The 19,204-nt window shown below is 49.0% G+C and overlaps 1 protein-coding gene across 1 annotated transcript; it reads right to left on the reverse strand.

The window, feature by feature from the left end:
* Nucleotides 1–1,830: 1,830 nt before the first annotated feature.
* Rapsn (receptor associated protein of the synapse) lies at nucleotides 1,831–18,846 on the reverse strand. The gene is made up of 9 exons (XM_042676235.1): nucleotides 18,764–18,846; nucleotides 11,392–11,594; nucleotides 10,652–10,990; nucleotides 6,302–6,460; nucleotides 5,754–5,852; nucleotides 5,557–5,679; nucleotides 4,795–4,848; nucleotides 2,483–2,682; nucleotides 1,831–2,114 (listed from the first exon to the last, which is right to left on the reverse strand). Exons 2-9 carry the CDS (start codon nucleotides 11,581–11,583, stop codon nucleotides 2,042–2,044), a joined length of 1,239 nt encoding a protein of 412 aa, XP_042532169.1. The 5' UTR covers nucleotides 11,584–11,594; nucleotides 18,764–18,846; the 3' UTR covers nucleotides 1,831–2,041.
* Nucleotides 18,847–19,204: the final 358 nt, after the last annotated feature.

Genomic DNA, 19,204 nt, shown 5'->3' on the forward strand with positions numbered 1-19,204 from the left:
TCTCCATTGTCTCCTTCCCCTCTCTTCATCTTCCTCTTTCCTACCCTTCCTCCTCCTTCTCTTCCTCTCTGGGGTTTGAACTCAGTACTCTTGCGGTACTCTGCCAACCCTTTTAGTGTTTGTTAATTTTTGAGATAGGATCTTATTTTATGTTGATTGGCTTGGCTTGGCTTGGATCCTCCTATTTTATACTCCCTTGCCACCACACCCAGTTACTGGTTGGGATGAAGTTTAGCATCTCGAAAACTTCTTTTCCCCCTGCAGGATGGCCTCAAATAATGGTCCTTACTCCCCCTAGAGTAGCTAGGACTACAGGCTTAAGCCACCTCAACATGTCAGCCTTTTCCCACAGGACCCCAGTTCTAAGTCCTGCCCCAATGTCACTTGGCCTTAATTACCTCCTTCAAAGTCCTATCTCCAGACACAATCCCACATTATGACACCACTCTCCCTCACCAAATTCATACACTGACATCTAATCCCCAATATGATGTTAGGAATGAGGCCTTGTGAGCCCCTCATGAATGGGATTGGTGCCCTTACAATATAAAGGAACCCCAGAGAGCTCCCAAGGCAGCATCTATGAGCCAGAATGTGGGCTCTCAGCAGATACTAAATCTGCAGCCTCTTACCCTGGGGTGCTTCCCAGCCTCCAAAATGGTAAGAAACATTTCTGTTAATTCCTATTGCATTTCTGACTCAATATACTACCTTATGGTGTATGTGCGGGGGGGGGGGGGGGGAGAGGGGGCAGGGAAGGGGTGCTTGAATTCAGGGCTTGCACGCTGTCCCTGAGTTTTTTTGCTCAAAACTAGAGTTCTACCACTTTGAGCCATAGTGCCACTTCTGTGATTTGTGGTTAATTGGAGAGAAGAATCTCATGGACTTCTCCTGGCTGGCTGCAAACTTAGATCCTCAGATCTTAGCCTCTTAGTAGCTAGGATTAAGGCATGAGCCACCAGCACCCAGTCCTATGACATTTTGTGACAGTAATCACACAGGCTAAGACTTCAACAGATGAATTTGGAGGGAGGGATACATGATTCAGCCAAAACAATTTTCTATCTGTTCCATATCACTTGCTTATTGTTTTTTGTTGCTGTTTTGTGTGTGTGTGTGTGTGTGTGTGTGTGTGTGTGTGTTTGTGCTTGTGTGCACATGCATGTGTACATGTACCAGTACATGGACTTGAATTCAGAGCCTGGGGACTATCCCTGAATTTTTGCACTCAAGGCTGGCTCTTTACCACTTGAGCTACAGTTCCACTTCTGGGCTTTGTTGTTGCTGTTGTTGTTAATTGGGGGGTAGAGTTTCATAGAGTTTCCTGTCTGAGCTGGCTTTGAACCACAATTCTTTTTTTTTGCGTATGTGTGTCAGTCGTGGGGCCTGAACTCAACCTGGGCACTGTCCCTCAGCTCTTCAGCTTAAGGCTAGCACTCTACCGCTTGAGCTACAACACCACTTCCTGCTTTTTTCTGCTTATGTGGTGCTGAGGAATCAAACCCAGGGGCTCATGCATGCAAGGCCAGCGCTCTACCACTGAGCCACCTTCCCAGCCCTAGCCACAATTCTTAAGTCTCAGCCTCCTGAGTAGCTAGGATTACAGGCAGAGCTTACTGTACTGATTGTCTGATGTCATCCCCTTGTGTAGCCTTATCCCTCAATAGGGGTCTTGCCTCCAGTTCACTGTAAAGGCTAGCCAGGGGTCCTCACAGGTGGAGGAAGGCTCCTGTCTGGGGAAACCCATATGGGGAGCCTCAGCCTTCCCCCACCCTCCACCCCTCCACCACACTATCCTCATCCCTATTGCTGGAACATGGAAGGTCAGAATCACTGGGACCATGTGTAGTTTTATTTTTCTATAAAGAGCGAAGTACAAAGTGGCAGAGAAGGGCAGCGCAGAGAGCAGGGCGCAGGCTCTGGCTGTGATGGAGGAGGTCCTGGCTGCCACCCCGGGAGTGCACAGGCACCTCCAGACCCACGGTGGAAGAGGATGGAAGGGAGGAGCGGCAGAAGCCGCTGGAAAGGTTGCCGCTGGAAGTCACACGAACCCAGGCTTCATGGAGGAGCGGCGGCAATTGGGACAGCTTCGAGTGCCATTGTTCTGTAGACACCTGAAGAGCCAAAGGACTCAAGTCTGATCACCAACTGGCCCTCATCTCCCGCCCCACCCCACCCCATTCCCGAGGTGCAGGGGCAGCCCTGGCCCCTGGCTCCTGCGGCTCTGCCTGGGCCCTCCGGCGGTCCTAAGAGCTTCTAGAACCAAGAGCAGAGCCTGGGATGGCCCTGGGCACCCTGTGCCACCCTGTGAGGCAGGCCTGGCCCAGGCTGGTTTGACCTGATGACCTTCAAGGGACCTCTCTGAACTCCCTGTGGGGTAATGAGAGTGACGATGATCCCTTTTCACTAGAGCTGTTAACCAGTGGAAAGCGCATAAACCATCTTAAGTGGGGGCCCTGCCCATCACTCCGGGTGGCCTCACCTGAGGTGAAAAATGTGGGAGCAGGGCAGGGCCTGCAGCCGGCTGTTCCTCTCGCCGATGGATTCTCCGCACAGGCCACAGTAGAGCTCCGTCTCCTCCACGCACTCGTGGAAGCGCACCACATGCGCGCGCAGCTCCCGCTGCAGCCCCTTGCTGCGGCAGATGCCCTCACTCAGGCAGTGCAGCTTGAGTTGGCTCAGCTGGAGGCGGAGAGAGGAGGAGGGCAGGGGGTGGGAGGGAGGCCAAGGTCAGTTCTAGGGAGGTCTGCTTCCAGTCACTGCCCTGCTCTGATACTGAAAGTTGGAACTAGGAAAAAATCTCCTACCCTCTCTGACTCCCTCCCTGGAGTGAGTTAGATCAAAGACCCGCATCCTTAGGATGCCTAGACACCCACATGGTTTTTTGTTTTCTTTTTCCTTTTTAATTTTCTTGAGCCGGATGCTAGTGACTCATGCTCTTAGCTACTTAGGAAGCTGAGAACTGAGGATCACCGTTCAAAGTTAGCCCAACCAGGAAAGTCAGACTTTTTTTTTTGGTCTGTCATGGGTCTTGAACTCTGGGCCCGGGCCCTGTCCCTCAGCTCTTCAGCTCAAGGCTAGTGTTCTACTACTTGAGCCACAGCACCACTTCTGGTTTTCTGGTAGTTAATTGGAGATAAAAAGTCTCACGGACTTTCCTGCCCAGGCTGACTTTGAACTGCCATCCTCAGATCTCAGCCTCCTGAGTAGCTACGATTACAGGCATAAGCCACCGATGCCCCAATGTCCCTGAGACTCTTAGCTCCAATAAACTACTCAGAAAAAGCTAGAAGTGGTGCTGTGGCTCAAGTGGTAGAATCCTAGCCTTGAGAAAAAAGAATCCCAGGGGATGATATTGTCCAAAAGGAAGTGTCCTCTTTACTTGATTTATGTAACTTAACCCCTGTGTTTTTAGTATTTTCAAATAAAAATTAAAAAGAGGGCTGGAAAGGTGGCTCAGTGGTAGAGCGCTTGCCTTGCATGCATGAAGCCCTGGGTTCGACTCCTCAGCACCACATAAGCAGAAAAAGCCAGAAATGGCACTGTAGCTCAAATGGCTAGTGCTAGCCTTGAGCTGAAGAGCTGAGGGACAGCGCCCAGCCCCGGAGTTCAGGCCCATGACCAACAAAAAAAAAGGAAAGAAAAAAAGAAAGTAAAAGAATCTCAGGGATTGCTGAGTTCAAGCCCCAGAAACAGCACACAAAAACATTTATTTTTTCTTCCTGGTATTAGCAATTAAATGTAGGCCCTGGCACACACTAGCCAAATGCTTTATCACATGAGTTATGCTTTCCAGGCCTTTGATTTAAATTTTTGTTTCTGAGACAGACTGATAACTTTGCCTTAACTGGTCTTGATATTGAGAGTCTCCTCCTTCTCTACCTCTTGAGTAGCTGAGATTACAGGTCTATGTCACCACCCCTAGCTAGTGCCCATGTTTTTTTTATGTTGTTGCTGTTATTAATTTTTTTCCTTTTTATTATTATTATAAAAGTGATATACAGAGGGGTTACACTTACATAAGTCAGATAAAGAATACATTTATTTTTGGACAATGTCACCCCTTCCTGTCCATGTTTTGTGAAAGATTTTTATTAACCAGACTTGCTGCACTGTCTCTATAATAATGAATTTGCTTCCTTTTTTTTTTTAATCAAACATGCTCATCAGCATTGCTGGCCAGCCCCGTACTTGTATAAACCTGAATGGCTATAATCCAGCCAAAAGCAAATATATTTTGGCATTTCAGTTCGATTGTGTACCTTGTCCCAGAGAAATGCACATCTTCTAGATGACTTTGAGAAACACTAAGCCTGTATTCAACATTTTAAGGTCCAGAGTGGGTAGTTACATATAGAGAGGCCAAATATACTCTGGAAAGAATGTGGACTTCAGCCTGTAGACAGTTAGTAGTGAGGGACCCTGAGTGCCTCTTTGAGCTTCACTTTCCCCATCTATAAACTGGGGTCACAGGGAAGACTTGAACTGTGAACCTTTGAAGACTAGTGCATGTGCAGATCTCCAGAAATAGAAGCTACTGTTAGGAGTTCTAATGAACAGCAAAAAGACTGAGAAATTCTGTTATCCACCAAGCTAGGAAACTTCTGCTCCACCCCATAAGTGCTCTGGAAGAAATCAAGGGATTCTGGGGGTTGAGGAGGTTGCAGGCAGCTCCCAGAAATTCAGGAAGGGCTCAGAGTATAGGTAGGCCCAGAGACCTTCCCCCAGAACCCATACCCTGCACCCTGGGCTTGGCTCTTGACCTCAGACCCAAAAGACAGAATCATGTCTGACCTTGTTCCCCACTTCTTCAGCCAAGTCCTGGGCTCTCTCTATGGTGTCCAGAGCCTGGAAGATGAGCAGAGGCCAGGGCTATAGGCAAAATGTCTGACAGGAGGCTTGGCTCAGGGCAAAGAAAGGGAGGCAGGGGAGGGAGGCAGGGCGGGACCACTGCTTTGCAAGCAAAGATGGCAGGGACAGAGAGCACAGTTGAGCTGTGTGGCTGAGTTAGATTTTGCCATTTGTGTGTGTGTGTGTGTGTGTGTGTGTGTGTGTGTGTGCGTGCACACGCATGCATGTGCATGCACATGCCCTTAACTCAAGGCCTAGGCTCTGTCCTTGAGCTGCTTTTGCTCAAAGCTAGCACTCTTCCACTTGAGCCACAGTTCACTTCTGTCTTTTTTGGTAGTTTAGTGGAAATAAGCTAAGATTACAGGTGTGAGCCACCAGTAGACCCAGGTCTACCATGGTTTATGAAGACCCAAGATAGGCAGGACTCACCAGTCCCCCCAGGGTGCTGTAAGATCACAGTTGGTAAGTCAAGGGGCCCCTTATTCAAGCCTCAGCCCTAGCCTTTCCCTAGGCTAGGCCTAGGCAAGCCAGGGGTTTTCTCTGAGCTTGGGAAATAGCAATGTCTCCTGGGAACACGGTGAAGCTGATGTTGGATAAAGGAGCAAAGAGGACTCTGCCCAATACCACATCTACAGTTTTGACCACTAGCCCCCAGCAGTGGGCACTAAGGAGAGCCAGGGGCTATAGGAAAGGGTATAAGCCTACCTTGTCCAAGGCCTTCCTGGCCACCCAACACTTGGTCACACCCAGTAGCACCTGCACCTGGCCCAGGCGATTTCCGATTTCAGTCATGATGCTCATGGCGGAGTCATACCTGGGGAAGGCTGTCTGCAGAGCCAGGTGGGAGGGGGAATGAGGCTGGGGCAGGCCGGAACCACCCTACCTCATCCTGGCCACCTCACCTCCAGGTCTCCTCGGCTCCGGTGGATGTCAGCAAAGCAGAGCAGGCAGAGTGCCTGCAGAGGCCGGTCTCCATGCTGAAGGGCAATCTTCATGGACTCCTGCAAGGGAGGCTGGTCACTTATGAGGTACCCAAAGCTCAGGAGTTGTGGTATCCACAGAGCCTAAGACACCTGTGCCCTACCACTGAGGTCACGATACCCACTGAGGTGGCTACTGTCATCTGACAGCTGTCAACTGTGGCGATCTGGGTCACCCAGGAAGTAAATGGCAATTCTAGGATTTGAACTTAGCCAATGGGACTCCACAAACTGGCTCTTTAAAGTGCCCCCCAGAGGGTATTGGGGACAGAGGGAAACCCCTTCCCCTGAGGAAGTGAGGTCTAGACAGTATGGGGGAGGGGACACAAATACATCCCTTGGAAAGCTGGGCTACCGGCTAGCCTTGGGGACCTCTATGGGCTAGTGTCAGAGGCCCTGCATTTAGGCCTGATGCCCTGATCCATACCACCATTATCACCAAGATGATGCCCGTCTCCTGGCTGTCCCACCTCACAACACTCCATGGCACTTCCCAGGTGGCCCAGCAGGCGGTAGGCCACGGCCATGTGGTACTGGCTCATGGCCCGGTACTTGAGGCTCCAGCCTTTGCCATAGTCGTTGACCAGCTCTGCCGCCTTGCAGGGGAAGAACAGGGCTTTCTCGTAGTCCTGCAGGGAGACAGGACGGGAGGGGCTGAGTGGCAGCAACCGCCCTAAGCCAAGGGTTCCAGGACTGGGCTTCTCTGGCAGCTGGCAAGAGGGGAAGGGAGAGGAGTGTTCATTCATTCATCTGGTCTCTGGCAGGGGTGGGGTGGGCAGGCCTAGGTAAAGGGAACAACCATGCAGAGGTGTGGCTGGAAGAGTGCTGAGTTAGTATTTGGACTGCCAGTATGAAGAACCTAGCACAGAGACAGACAGATAGATATAGATCTATCATCTATAAATAAATAGATATGTATCTTGCTAGTTCTATATACACACATATACACACACACACACATATGGGGCTTAAACTCAGGGCTGGGGTGTTGTCCTTTAGCTTTTATGCAATCAAGGCTGGCACTCTATCACTTGAGCCCAGCTCCACTTCCAGCTTTTTGCTGGTTAAATGGAGATAAGAGTCTCACAGACTTTCCTGCCTGAGCTGCCTTTGAACTGTGATCCTCAGATTTCAGCCTTCTGAGTAGCTAGGATTACAGGTGTGAGCCACCAGTGTGCCCTGTGTATGTGTGCGTGTGTACTAGTACCAGGGCTTAAATTCAGGGTCTTATCATGCCCATTATGCTTTCACTTAGCTGGCTCTCTACCATTCAAGCCACAGCTCCACCCCCTCTAACTCACATCTTGAGCTTCACAGATGCAAGACAAATATTTGTGTCAATGAATGAATACAAAAGCAAGAAAACACTTGGCTTCTGTTCTCACTCAGTCCTTCAGTGGCACACAGGGAGGGGACATCAGAGCCCCCTGCCCAGCAGCAGCTGTTCATGGGGGCTTAATGGCACATTCCACACTGTCAGCTCAAAAAAGCATCAGAAGGCTCAGTGAGGCCTTGAGTGTGTCATGTATTTTCTCCTCGAGCCCCCAAAGGCCTCTCTTTTGCCGGCGTGCAGCTCAGGCCTCTCCTAGCTACCATGGGACCCACATTCCCTTCCTAGTTACCTCTCTTTCCCTCCTGTCCCATCCCTGCTCCTGTTAAATGTCAGTCCAATCAAGCCCCAGGCTTGAGGAGAGTTCCTTCTTTCTCCTCAATCATCCTAACACATTCTGACATTTCTCACCTCGGAAAAATAAAAACCCAAATAAAATTCAAACCTTCTCTTCACCTCATTTTTCCTTCAATTCTAACTCTAGTGTTCTCTCTCTCTCCCTTCCTCCCCTCCTCTCTTTTTATTTTTCCTCTCTTTCCCTTTCTTCCTTTCAAAACAGAACCTTACTTATTGTCCAGGCTGTTCTGGAGCTCATAATCTTCCTGTTTTAGCATCTTAATTGCTGAGATTATAGGTGTGCATCACCATGCCTGCTCTTCTCAGCTTCCTGAATAGCTAGGATTATAGGTGTAAGCCACAGCACTTGACCCTTGGTGAGAGTTTTCTTTTGGTTTCATCATGTTTGTTTGATAGTATGCAGGAGCTCAAATAGATTTTCTGGGTAAAAGTGGGGATAAAGAACTCTAACTGTGTATCACATAATCACATTTTAAATGACCTTACAATAAAATATGGACAATTCATCCACAGTAGGACATATTATGATGATTAAAAAAAGCACACAAAGGAACCATGTACTTCATTTAGTTCTCACTACTTTTTCAGATTAACACTGACACTGTTTTTTTTGAACTCTTCCATGTGTTTTGTAGGCTAAAGCAAATTATATATATATTTTTTTATTTTTTTGGGTCCGGTCGTGGGGTCTGAACTCTGGGCCTGGGCGCTGTCCCTCAGTTCTTCAGCTCACGGCTAGCACTCTACCACTTGAGCCACAGTGCCACTTTTGGCTTTTTTCTTTTTGCTTATGTGGTGCTGAGGAATCGAACCCAGGGCCTCATGCATGCAAGGCAAGTGCTCTACCACTGAGCCACCTTCTCAGCCCCCCCTTATTTATTTTTTAATTGTTTTGCCAGTCCTTGGGCTTGAACTCAGGGCCTGGCGCTATCCCTATCCCTGAGTCTCTTTGTGCTCAAAGTTACCACTCTACCACTTGAGCCACAGTACCATTTCTGGTTTGTTTTTTTTTTTTTTTTTTCTGAGTAGTTTATTGGAGATAAGTCTGACAGACTCTCCTGGTTGGGCTGGCTTCAAAACCCTCAGATCTCAGCCTCTTGAATTGTTAGGATTATAGGTTTGAGCCACCGCCATCCAGCTAATTAGTTGATATTTATTTATTTATTTATTTTGCCAGTCCTGGGGCTCTACCACTTGAGCCATAGTGCCACATCTGGTTTTTTTCTGTTTATGTGGTACTGAGGAATCAAACCCAGGGCTTCATGCATGCTAGGCAAGCACTCTACCACTAAGCCACATTCCCAGGCCGAATTAATTTTTAAAAGCCAAGATTTTTCATCTAAGAGAAAGGGAAACGGAGTTATGAAAGAACTAAGTGTGGAGGCATGTTCATCCCAGGTACTCAGGAGGCTGAAGCAGAGGATTGCAAGTTCAAGGCTGGTACTCTACCACTTGAGCTACAGTTCACAGCTCCAATTCTGGCTTTTTGATGGTTAATTGGAGGTTAAGAGTCTCACAGACTTTCCTGCCTGGCTGTCTCTGAACCATGAGCTACTAGTCCTGGCTTGGCCCTAAGGGTTAAGGAGAAGGTCTTCCTTATAGAAAAATCTAGCTCAGCTGGGCTCTGGTGGCTCATACCTGTAATCCTAGCTACACAGGAGGTTAAGATCTGTTGGATCATGGTTTGAAGTCAGGCCAGGAAGAAAAGCCTGTGAGACTCATCTCTTTTTTTTTTTTTTTTTTTTGTCGGTCGTGGGACTTGAACTCTGGGCCTGGGCACTGTCCCTCAGCTCTTCAGCTCAAGGCGAGTGCTCTACCACTTGAGCTACAGCTCCACTTCCGGTTTTCTGGTGGTTTATTGGAGATAGGAGTCTCATGGTCTCTCCTGCCCAGGCTGGCTTTGAACCGCGATCCTCAGATCTCAGCCTCCTGAGTAGCTAGGATTACAGGCGTGAGCCACCAGCGCCCGGCTGAGACTCATCTCTTAACCACCAAAAATCTGGATGTGGAGGTGTGGTTCAAGAGGTAGAGCTGCAGACTTGAGGAAAAAACAGAGGCCCTGAGGTCAAGCTCTAGTTCTGATACAGAAAAGACAAAAAAAGAGAAGAAGGGGCTGGGAATGTGGCTTAGTGGTAGAGTACTTGCCTAGCATGCATGAAGCACTAGGGTTGATTCCTCAGTACCACATAAACAGCAAAAAGCTGGAAGTGGCACTGTGGCTCAAGTGGTAGAGCGCTAGCCTTGAGCAAAAAGAAGCTCAGAGACAGTGCCCAGGCTCTGAGTTCAAGCCTCACAACAGGCAAAAAAAGAAGAAAAAAGAAAAAGGGAAAGAAAAGGAAAAGAAAAAGGAGACAAAAAAAGAAGGAAGAAATGGCAGACCTTGAAAATCATCATTTCATTAGATTTGCAATGAAATAACTAACTTGGCCAGGCATGGGTGGCTCACGCCTGTAATCCTAGCTACTCAGGAGGCTGTGATCTGAAGATTACAGTTGAAAGCCAACCAACGCAGACAAATCCTTGAGACTCTTCATCTCCAATTACTCAGCAAAAAGGCAAAGTGAGGCTGTGGCTTAAGTGGTAGAGCACCAGTTTTGAGCAAGAGAGCCAAATAAGAATGCAAGGCGCAGAATTAATGTTCCAGTACTGGTGCAAAATAAAAATCTGATGAATGAATCCTTACATCTCTTCTGAGTCTTGTTCTCCCTCAGTGTGTGTGTGTGTGTGTGTGTGTGTGTGTGTGTGTGTGTGTGTGTGTGTGTGTGTGTGTGTGTGTGTGTGTGTGTGTGTGTGTGTGTGTGTGTGTGTGTGTGTGCGCGCGCCTCCCAGAGTTCAGGGTTCAGAGAGGAGAGAAGACTTGCCCAGGATCACGTGGTAGTGTGGACCTATGGTCTATGCCCATATAGGACCTACTCCCTGACCTACTTCCCTGTGAAGTTGGTCAGATCTAGATTTGAATTCTGGCTCTACCCTTCCTGACTCCTCTTCTTGTGACTCACCACACTGCTTCCAGAAGGAGGGAAAGGGACTGCATGACAAAGAGTGTGGCTCATGAGAATGTCTCAGCCCAAACCTTAGCTCTGAAGACACCCCCCCCCCATCACCCTCCTCTTCCCCTGGGGCCCAGGCCCACCTTGACTTGGGCGTAGAAGCTGCCCAGGCTGCAGCAAACACGACACTCCAGCATGGTGTCATCATTGTTGTGGGCGTAACGCAAGGCCTTCTCAAAGCTTTCCAGGGCCTTCTGAAAGAGGCTGAGGCCCAGGAAGGCATTGCCCATGCTCAGGCTGACCTGGCCTCCAAGCTGGGCACCTGCCCTGGTACCAGGCAATCCAAGGCAGGTCTTGCAGTAGGAGATGGTCTTGTGAAATTCGCACAGCTTCTCATTGCTGCGTGCCAGGTTCAGGTAGCTTTCCAGGAGGAAGTCGGCATCCTCCAGCTCCCGGGCCGTGTCAATCTGGACCACAGCAAACTGTCCCCAGGAAGTGACCAGCAAGTAGCTTTTAGCCTGTACTCTGAACCTCTACCTACAGGCTCACAGACAGAATCACCTCCCTTTCCCCCTTCCCACCCTGCCCCCCACCCCCACCGCCCCACCAAGAAAAAGAAGAGAGCTGAAATCTGGAGTCTGACATCTGGCTCTGACACTGGGCAGGCTTAGAAGCTCCAACAGTGAAGTTCAAGGCCACAGGCCTAAATCTGAAGCCACCACTCCCTGTCTAAGACTCAAGCCTGCAAATACAAAGTCTCCAGCCCCAGCACAGAATCTCTGAGACACAGAAGAGCCTGGGGAAGCTGAACAGGGCCTGGAAACCATCCAGTCCTGGCCCCAACTATGATCCAGTCCCACCCACCCAGGGAAAGTATGCCCACCTTGAGCATCTCTTTGTAGCGGCCCATCTCTGAGTGGGCAGTGACCAGGCAGCCCAGCACTCGGAAGCGCCCTACCAGGTCTGAGCTCTTCTCCAGCACCTTCATCCACACCTGCAGCGCTTTCTCTGTCTGGTTGGACTGATATAGTTGCAGCCCCTTCTCGATCTGCTGCTTTGTCTGGTCCTGCCCCATCCTCCTGCAGCCTGGCACCACACAAAGAGGGAACCTGGTGGCCCTGTGCCTCTAGGCTGTCATGGTTCAGGACTCACAGATCAAGCTGCCCCGAGCCCCAGGAAAGGAAACAGTGCTAGCCCGGAGCTAAGTGGGGCCTGGATGGAGAGCGGGCGCCACCCTGGGAACAAAGCTGGTTAGGCCCCTGTCTGCAGCTGTCCCTGCCAGTTGAGGCCACGTGGCCTGCGAGGAATGTCAGTGACAAGGTCACGCGGGCTGCAGCCGCGCCCACCTCAGGCTTGGAGGCAGCTTCCCAGGGATGCAGGCATCCTGTCCCCTGGGTACCCTCTTGGACTCTCTTTGGTACCTCTGACACTGACTCTGGTGCCTATGGCTGGTTGGGACCTCCCCAAAGCCTCGCAAGGAACCACCATCAGGGAGGGATCAGGCTTAAGGCTAGGAGGGGCTGACAGTGGGGGGGGGAGGGTAGCAGGGATGACACTGGACACACAGGGCATCAGGGAGGTGGGGTGAATGCTCAGCCCCCTTTGACCATCACACCCCACTTTTTCCCCAACCCAGAATCTGTGATCAATTCACTGGTAGAATGGTCACTTATCTGGATACAGGTCCACAGCATTACCAACATTCTTTTTTTTTTTTGTCGGTCATGGGGCCTGAACTCCGGGCCTGGGCACTGTCCCTCAGCTCTTCAGCTCAAGGCTAGCGCTCTACCATTTGAGCCACAGCGCCACTTCCGGCTTTTTCTGCTTATGTGGTGCTGAGGAATCGAACCCAGGACCTCATGCATGCAAGGCAAGCACTCTATCACTGAGCCACCTTCCCAGTCTCCAACATTCTTATTCTAGAGGCCTGGGGAAAAAAATCTTAACTACTCAGGAGGCTGAGATCTGAGGATCACAGTTCAAAGCCAGCCCAGGCAGAAAATCCTCAACTCATCTCCAATTAACCAGGGCCAGGGAGAGGGGTAACTGAAGTAGAGGAGGCTCAAGTGGTTGTGTATCAGCTTTGAGAAAAAAAAAGCTGAGTAAGGGGCTGCATGAGGCCCTGGGTTTGATTCCTCAGTACCGCATAAGCAGAAGTGGCGCTGTGGCTCAAACAGTAGGGTGCTAGCATTGAGCTGAAGAGCTCAGGGACAGTGCCTAGGCCGAGTTCAGGCCCCACAACCAACAACAACAACAAAAAAAGCTGAGTAAGAGCTCAAAGTTCAAGCCCCAGTAAAGTACTGGTATAAAAAGAAGAAGAAGCCAGCCCCATCGGATGAATAAAAATTTGGTTTGTGAAAAAAAAAAAGAAGAAGAAGAAAAAAAAAAAGATTGAACTTTGTCTATTGGCTATTATAGTAAATGACCTAAGCCGGGCTCTGGTGGCTTACATCTGCAATCCTAGCTTCTCAGGAGGCTGAGATCTGAGAATCACGGTTTGAAGCCAGCCCTGGCAGAAAAGTCCCTGTGAGACTCCTATCTCCAATCAACCTCTCAAAAACTAGAACTGGGGGGGGGAGGGGGAACTGCGAATGTGGCTTAGTGGTAGAGTACTTGCCTAGCATGCATGAAGTCCTAGTTTCCATTCCTCAGTACAACATATACAAAAAAAGCTACAGGGCATTTTGTTCTCCTGATGTAGTTTTTGTGTGTGTGTGTGTAGCGGGGGTAGGGGGGTGTCTTGGGGCTTGAACTCTGGTCCTGGGCTCTGTCCCTCAACTCTTCAGTTCAAGGCTAGCACTCTACCACTTGAGCCACAGCCCACTTCCAATTTTCTGGTGGTTAATTGTAAATAAGAGTCTTTGAATCTTGATCCTTAGATCTCAGCCTCCTGAGCAGTAGCTAGGATTACAGATGTGAGCCACCAGTGCCTGGCTTGGTCTCATTTTTATTAACAAAAATTATAGGGGCTAGGAACGTTGGTCAGTGAAAGAGTGCTTGCCTAGCCTGCATGAAGCCCTGGATTCGATTGTCAGTACCATATAAACAGAAAAAGCAGAACTGGTGCTATGGCTCAAGTGATAGAGTTTTAGCCTTGAGCAAAAGCAGCTCAGGTATATGTTTTCGTATATGCAAGACAAATCCTGGAAGCCTAACAGCCCATCTGTTTTAGTTATTAATGGGCTGTAAGAAGTGTGTGTAGGGGCTGGGAAGGTGGCTCAGTGGTAGAGTGCTTGCCTTGCATGCATGAGGCCCTGGGTTCGATTCCTCAGCACCACATAAGCAGAAAAAGCCAGAAGTGGTGCTGTGGCTCAAGTGGTAGAGCACTAGCCTTGAGCTGCAGAGCTGAGGGACAGTGCCCAGGCCCAGAGTTTAGGCCCCATGACTGGCAAAAAAAAAAAAAAGAAGAAGTGTGTGTATGTGTGTATGGGGCGGGGGCGCAGAGTTCCTTGCTTCTAACTTTGAGTTCCAATTGTGAGCAACCCTAATGAGTGCCTTTTGTCTAGGGCAGTGTGGGACCAGTTTTTCCCAAGTCTCCTAGGTTTCTTTTCTTTTTTTTCTTTCCACCTGTCAGAATCTGAGGCTAAAGAGTGTCAGGCTTGAGCAAAAAAGCCTAATGAGATTGCTAGGCTCTGAGTACAAGACCCTGTATTAACACCAAAGAGAGAGAGAAAGAGAGAGACAGAGACAGAGAGACAGAGACAAAGACAAGAGACAGAGACACAGAGACTTCAAACAAGTTTTTCCCAACACCCTTTTCTGCAACTACCTAGATATTTACACTTGAAAGACACTTCATTTGGGCGCTGGTAGCTCACACCGAGTAAGGTACTCAGGAGGCTGAGAGGATCATAGTTCAAAGCAAAGCTCAGGCTTTCCATGAGTCTCTTATTTCCAATTAACCATCTAAAAGCCGGAAGTCGGGCTGGGAAGGTGGCTCAGTGGTAGAGTGCTTGCCTTGCATGCATGAGGTCCTGGGTTTGATTCCTCAGCACCACATAAGCAGAAAAAGAAGTGGCAGTATGGCTCAAAGTGCTCCAAGTGGTAGAGCTAGCCTTGAGCTGAAGAGCTCAGGGACAGTGCCTGGGCCCAGAGTTAAAACCCCACGACCGACCCCCCCCCACACGTGCGCGTGCGTGCCAGAAGTGGAGCTGCAGCTCAAGTGGTAGATATCAGCCTTGAGGAGTAAAAAAAAACAACAAAGGGACAGAACCTAGATCTTCAGTTCAAACCCCAGTCCTGGCACAGAAAACGACATACACACACACACACACACACACACACACACACACACACACAAAAACATACACACACACACTCTTCAAAGTGACACTGCAAAAGTCACATCATATCTCAGACACTTGGCAAGCCATACTTTCAGGACAAGCAGACTGGTGGCACTCTTAGGCTGAAGGAGTGTGGAAGGCTCCCTTCCGTCGGGGCTTTCCTGACTACACAAGGGACCTCCAAGTGCTCAGGGTCCTGTGGCAGTGGTGTAAACACCTCTCACACCCCCACGCAGGCAGGGCCCACCCAGCTGAGAAGCTGTATTAGCAGAATTCTTAGAAAGGGGCTCTGAGGGACTTGGTTGCCATTTCTGTTTAATGGTTTATAGTAGGTCTACTAGTTCAGGTACTGGCTCACAGCTCATCTGTTAAATTGGTGCAAAATTGTTACTCTCCCTCCCTCTTTTCCTGGGTTTTGAATTCAGGACCCAGGTGCTGCTCCTGAGCTCTTTTGCTCAAGGCTAGTGTTCTACCAATTGAGCCATAGCTCCAATTCTCTCCTCTCCTTCCCTCTCCCTCTCCCCCCTCCCCCACGTGATTAACTGGAGGTAAGAATTTCATGAGCCAGGCGCTGGTAGCTCACACTCGTAATCCTAGCTACTCAGGAGGCTGAGATCTGAGAATCACAGTTCAAAGCCAGCCCATGCAGGAAAGTCTGAAACTTATTTTATTATTATTTTTTTGGGTCCAGGCATGGGGCCTGAACTCTGGGCTTGGGCGCTGTCCCTCAGTTCTTCTGCTCAAGGCTAGCGCTCTACCACTTGAGCCACAGCACCATTCCAGCTTTTTCTTTTTTCTTATGTGGTGCTGAGGAATCAACACTTCCAACTTCTTTCTTTTTGCTTATGTGGTGCTGAGGAATCGAACCCAGGGCCTCATGCATGCAAGGCAAGTGCTCTACCACTGAGCCACCTTTCTAGCCCCTGAAACTCTTGTCTTCAATTAACCACCACAAAACTGGAAGTGGTGCTGTGGCTCAAAGTGGTACAGCACTAGTTTTGAGTGCAAGAGCTCAGGGACAGTGCCCAGGTCCTGAGTTCAAGCCTCATGACCAAAACCAAACAAAAAGTCTCATAGACTTTCCTGCTTAGGCTGACTTCGAACCTTGATCCTCAAATCTCAGCCTCCTCTGTAGCTAGGATTACGGGCGTGAGCCACTAGTGCCTAGCCATTTTCTTTATTCTTAAGTATATGAAAGCATACCAAGAGATCAAACTACAAAACTTGGATGTAACTGGAAGAAAAAGCCACATGAATGCTCTTGGACAAAGCAACTCTTTTGCCTGGCACTGGTGGCTCATGCCTATAATCCTAGCTACTCAGGAGGCTGAGAATCATGGTTCCAGCTCGGGCAGGAAAGTACATGAGACTCTTATCTCCAATTAAGCACCAGAAAACTAAACTGGAAGTGGCACTGTGGCTTAAGTGATAGAGCACTTGTCTAGAGCTGAAGAGCTCAGGGACAGTATGTAGGCACAGAGTTCAAGCTCCATGACCAAGAACAACAAAAAGCAACTCTGATCTGTTGTTTTGCCTTAAGCACTCATTGAATGTTTCTTGAATACTTACCTGACAGCTTGTGAGGAGCTTAGGGGTCAGTGAGGACCAAGACGGTTGCCTGCTTCCTGAAGCTCACTCTAAAGCTGGAGCTTAAGCCAGGGCATGCCAGGGCCCACCATGACTCCTTAGTGCCAGTGTCAATACTGGAGCTTGAACTCAGGGCCTGGGCACTGTCCCTTAGCTCTTTTGTTCAGGTCCTCCAGAGTAGCTAGGATTACAGGCACTAGCCATAGGTGTCTGGCTCCAGGTCTACGTTAAACCCAACTCTTCTATTAACCACATGACCAGAACTTCAGCTTCTCCATGCCCCAGTCTCTATTCTCCTATGTTCCTGGCTGCTGTGAGGACTAGTGCTGGGGCTGTGATGGATGGTGGTAGCTGGGCGGAGTGGTACGTGCCTGTAATCACAGCCCTTATACCACTGACTGCAGTGAAATGATGGAAATGGTCTATGTTGGCAGTGTCCAATAGAATAGCAATGAATCAGATTTGGTAAGTGAAACGGAGGTTCAAACAGTTTTGATTTTACCTAAATTTAACTAGTTCTAGTGGCCGATAGGAATTGTTTGGGACAATGTGGGTCCAGACAACTGCCAGATTCAGGATGAGGCAGGCAATACAGTAGGTGAAAATGAAGAGGAGCTGTGAGAATGAAAGCAACAGGGAAGGGAAGAGCAGAGGAAGAGGAAGAAAGACAGGCATAAAAGCCACCTGCCCTATGACTACATTTACATGAAATATCCAGAATAGGTAAGGCTATCAATAATGTATTAGTGGCTGCCAGAGGCTGGAAAATGGATGGCAAAAAAAAAAAAAGTTCTGGATATGACCGAGTGAACTAGTCTACAAATCAATGGATAGTATGATTTTCTCAGGTGAGCTCTATAGATTAATGTGCAGTTTATCTCAACAAAGCCGCTCCCACCCCCCGACTGAGGCTTGAATTCAGGGCATGATGCTCTAATACTTCAGCCATGCCTCCAGTTGTTTTGGCTGGGGGGGGGAGAGGGGAGGGGGATGGGGTTTGCGGGGAGGGAGGGGGGCTGGTTAATTGGAGATAAAAGTTCTGAGGATGGGCTGGGAAGGTGGCTCAGTGGTAGAGCACTTGCCTTGCAATGCCTGAGGCCCTGGGTTTGATTCCTCAGCACCACATAAGCAAAAAGAAAAAAAGCCTGAAGTGGTGCTGTGGCTCAAGTGGTAGAGCGCTAGCCTTGAGCTGAAAAGCTGAGGGACAGTGCCCAGACCCAGAGTTCAGGCCTCACGACCGGACCAAAAAAAAAAAAAAAGTCCTGAGGATTTGTCTGTCAGAACTGGCTCTAAGATCTTCAGTTCTCAGCTTCCTGAGGAGCTAGGATTACAGGTATGAGCCACCAGTGCTAGGTTTCCTGGTGATTTTTACTTATCAGGGATTGCATTGCTCAGATGAGCTAGGAAAGCGGCATGCTTACCAAGAAAGTCATTGCAGACAGGAACAGCAATGTGGTAATAAATAAATAAATAAATAATAAATAAATAGGTGCTTCAGGCCGGGAATGTGGCTTAGTGGTAGAGTGCTTGCCTAGCATACATGAAGCCCTGGGTTCCATTCCTCAGTACAACATACACAGAAAAACCAGAAGTGCTGTGGTTTAGGTGGTAGAGTTCTAGTCATGAGCAAAAACTCAGGGATGGTGCCCAGGCCCTGAGTTCAAGCCCAGGACTGGCAATTAAAAAAAAAAAAAAGGAAAAATAGGTGCTGAGCAATCTACAAAAATATAAAAAGGTTTCACCAGGGAACACAAACTGGTTCTTTTGGCAAGGTGGGAGTGCCTCACACCTGTAACCCAATCGTACTCAGGAGGCTGAGATCCAGAGTATTTCAGTTCCAAGTTATTCTAGTTAGAAAAATCTAGTTCTAAAACAACCACCAAAAAAGCCAGATGCAGTCCTCAAGTGGTAGAGCACAGTCCTAAGTAAAAAAAAAAAAAAAAAAAAAAGCTCAGGGACAGTTCAAGCCTCAAGCCTTAAGAGTAGTGCATACGCATGCATGCGTGCACACTCACACACACACACACACACACACACACACACACACACACACACAGAGGCTGGAAGCAGCTGGGCACTGACAGCTCACATCTGCAATACTAATCAGGAGGCTGAGACCTAAGGATTGTGGTTCATAGCTAGCCTGGACAGGAAAGTCCTAGAGACTCTTATCTCCAATTTACCAAAGAAAACCGGAAGTGGAGCTGTGGCTCAAAGTGTTGAGTGCTAGCCTTGAGCAAAAGGAGCCCCAGAGACATTGCCAGGCCCACAGTTCAAGCCCCAGGACCAGCAAAAAGAAAGAAAGAGAGAAAGAAGAGGAAAATGAAAGGAAAATGAAAGGAAAGGGAAAGGAAAAGGAAAGGAAGGCTTTATTTTACTTACAGGCTGGAGGCTGGGAAATCCAACAGCCTGAGACTGGCTCAGGGATAGTGCCCAGGCCCCAAGTTCAAGCCCCAATGACTGAAAAAAAGAAAAGAAAAGAAAAGGCTAGAGCCTGATGCCGGTGGCTCATGCCTGTAATCCTAGCTACCCAGGAGCTTGAGATCTGAGGATCTCAAAGCCATCCCAGGCAGGCAGGAGAAGTCCGAGAGACTCTTTTTTGTTTTTTGGGTCCGGTTGTGGGGCCTGAACTCTGGGCCTGAACGCTGTCCCTTAGCTCTTCAGCTCAAGGCTAGCGCTCTACCACTGGAGCCACAGCGCCACTTCCGGCTTTTTTTCTTTTTGCTTATGTGGTGCTGAGGAATCGAACCCAGGGCCTCAGGCATGCAAGGCAAGCGCTCTACCACTGAGCCAACTTCCCAGCCCGCCGAGAGACTCTTACCT

The sequence above is a fragment of the Dipodomys spectabilis genome, unplaced genomic scaffold (genome assembly GCF_019054845.1).
Source record: "Dipodomys spectabilis isolate Male_0828 unplaced genomic scaffold, ASM1905484v1 ptg000030l, whole genome shotgun sequence".
Classification (NCBI taxonomy): domain Eukaryota; kingdom Metazoa; phylum Chordata; class Mammalia; order Rodentia; family Heteromyidae; genus Dipodomys; species Dipodomys spectabilis.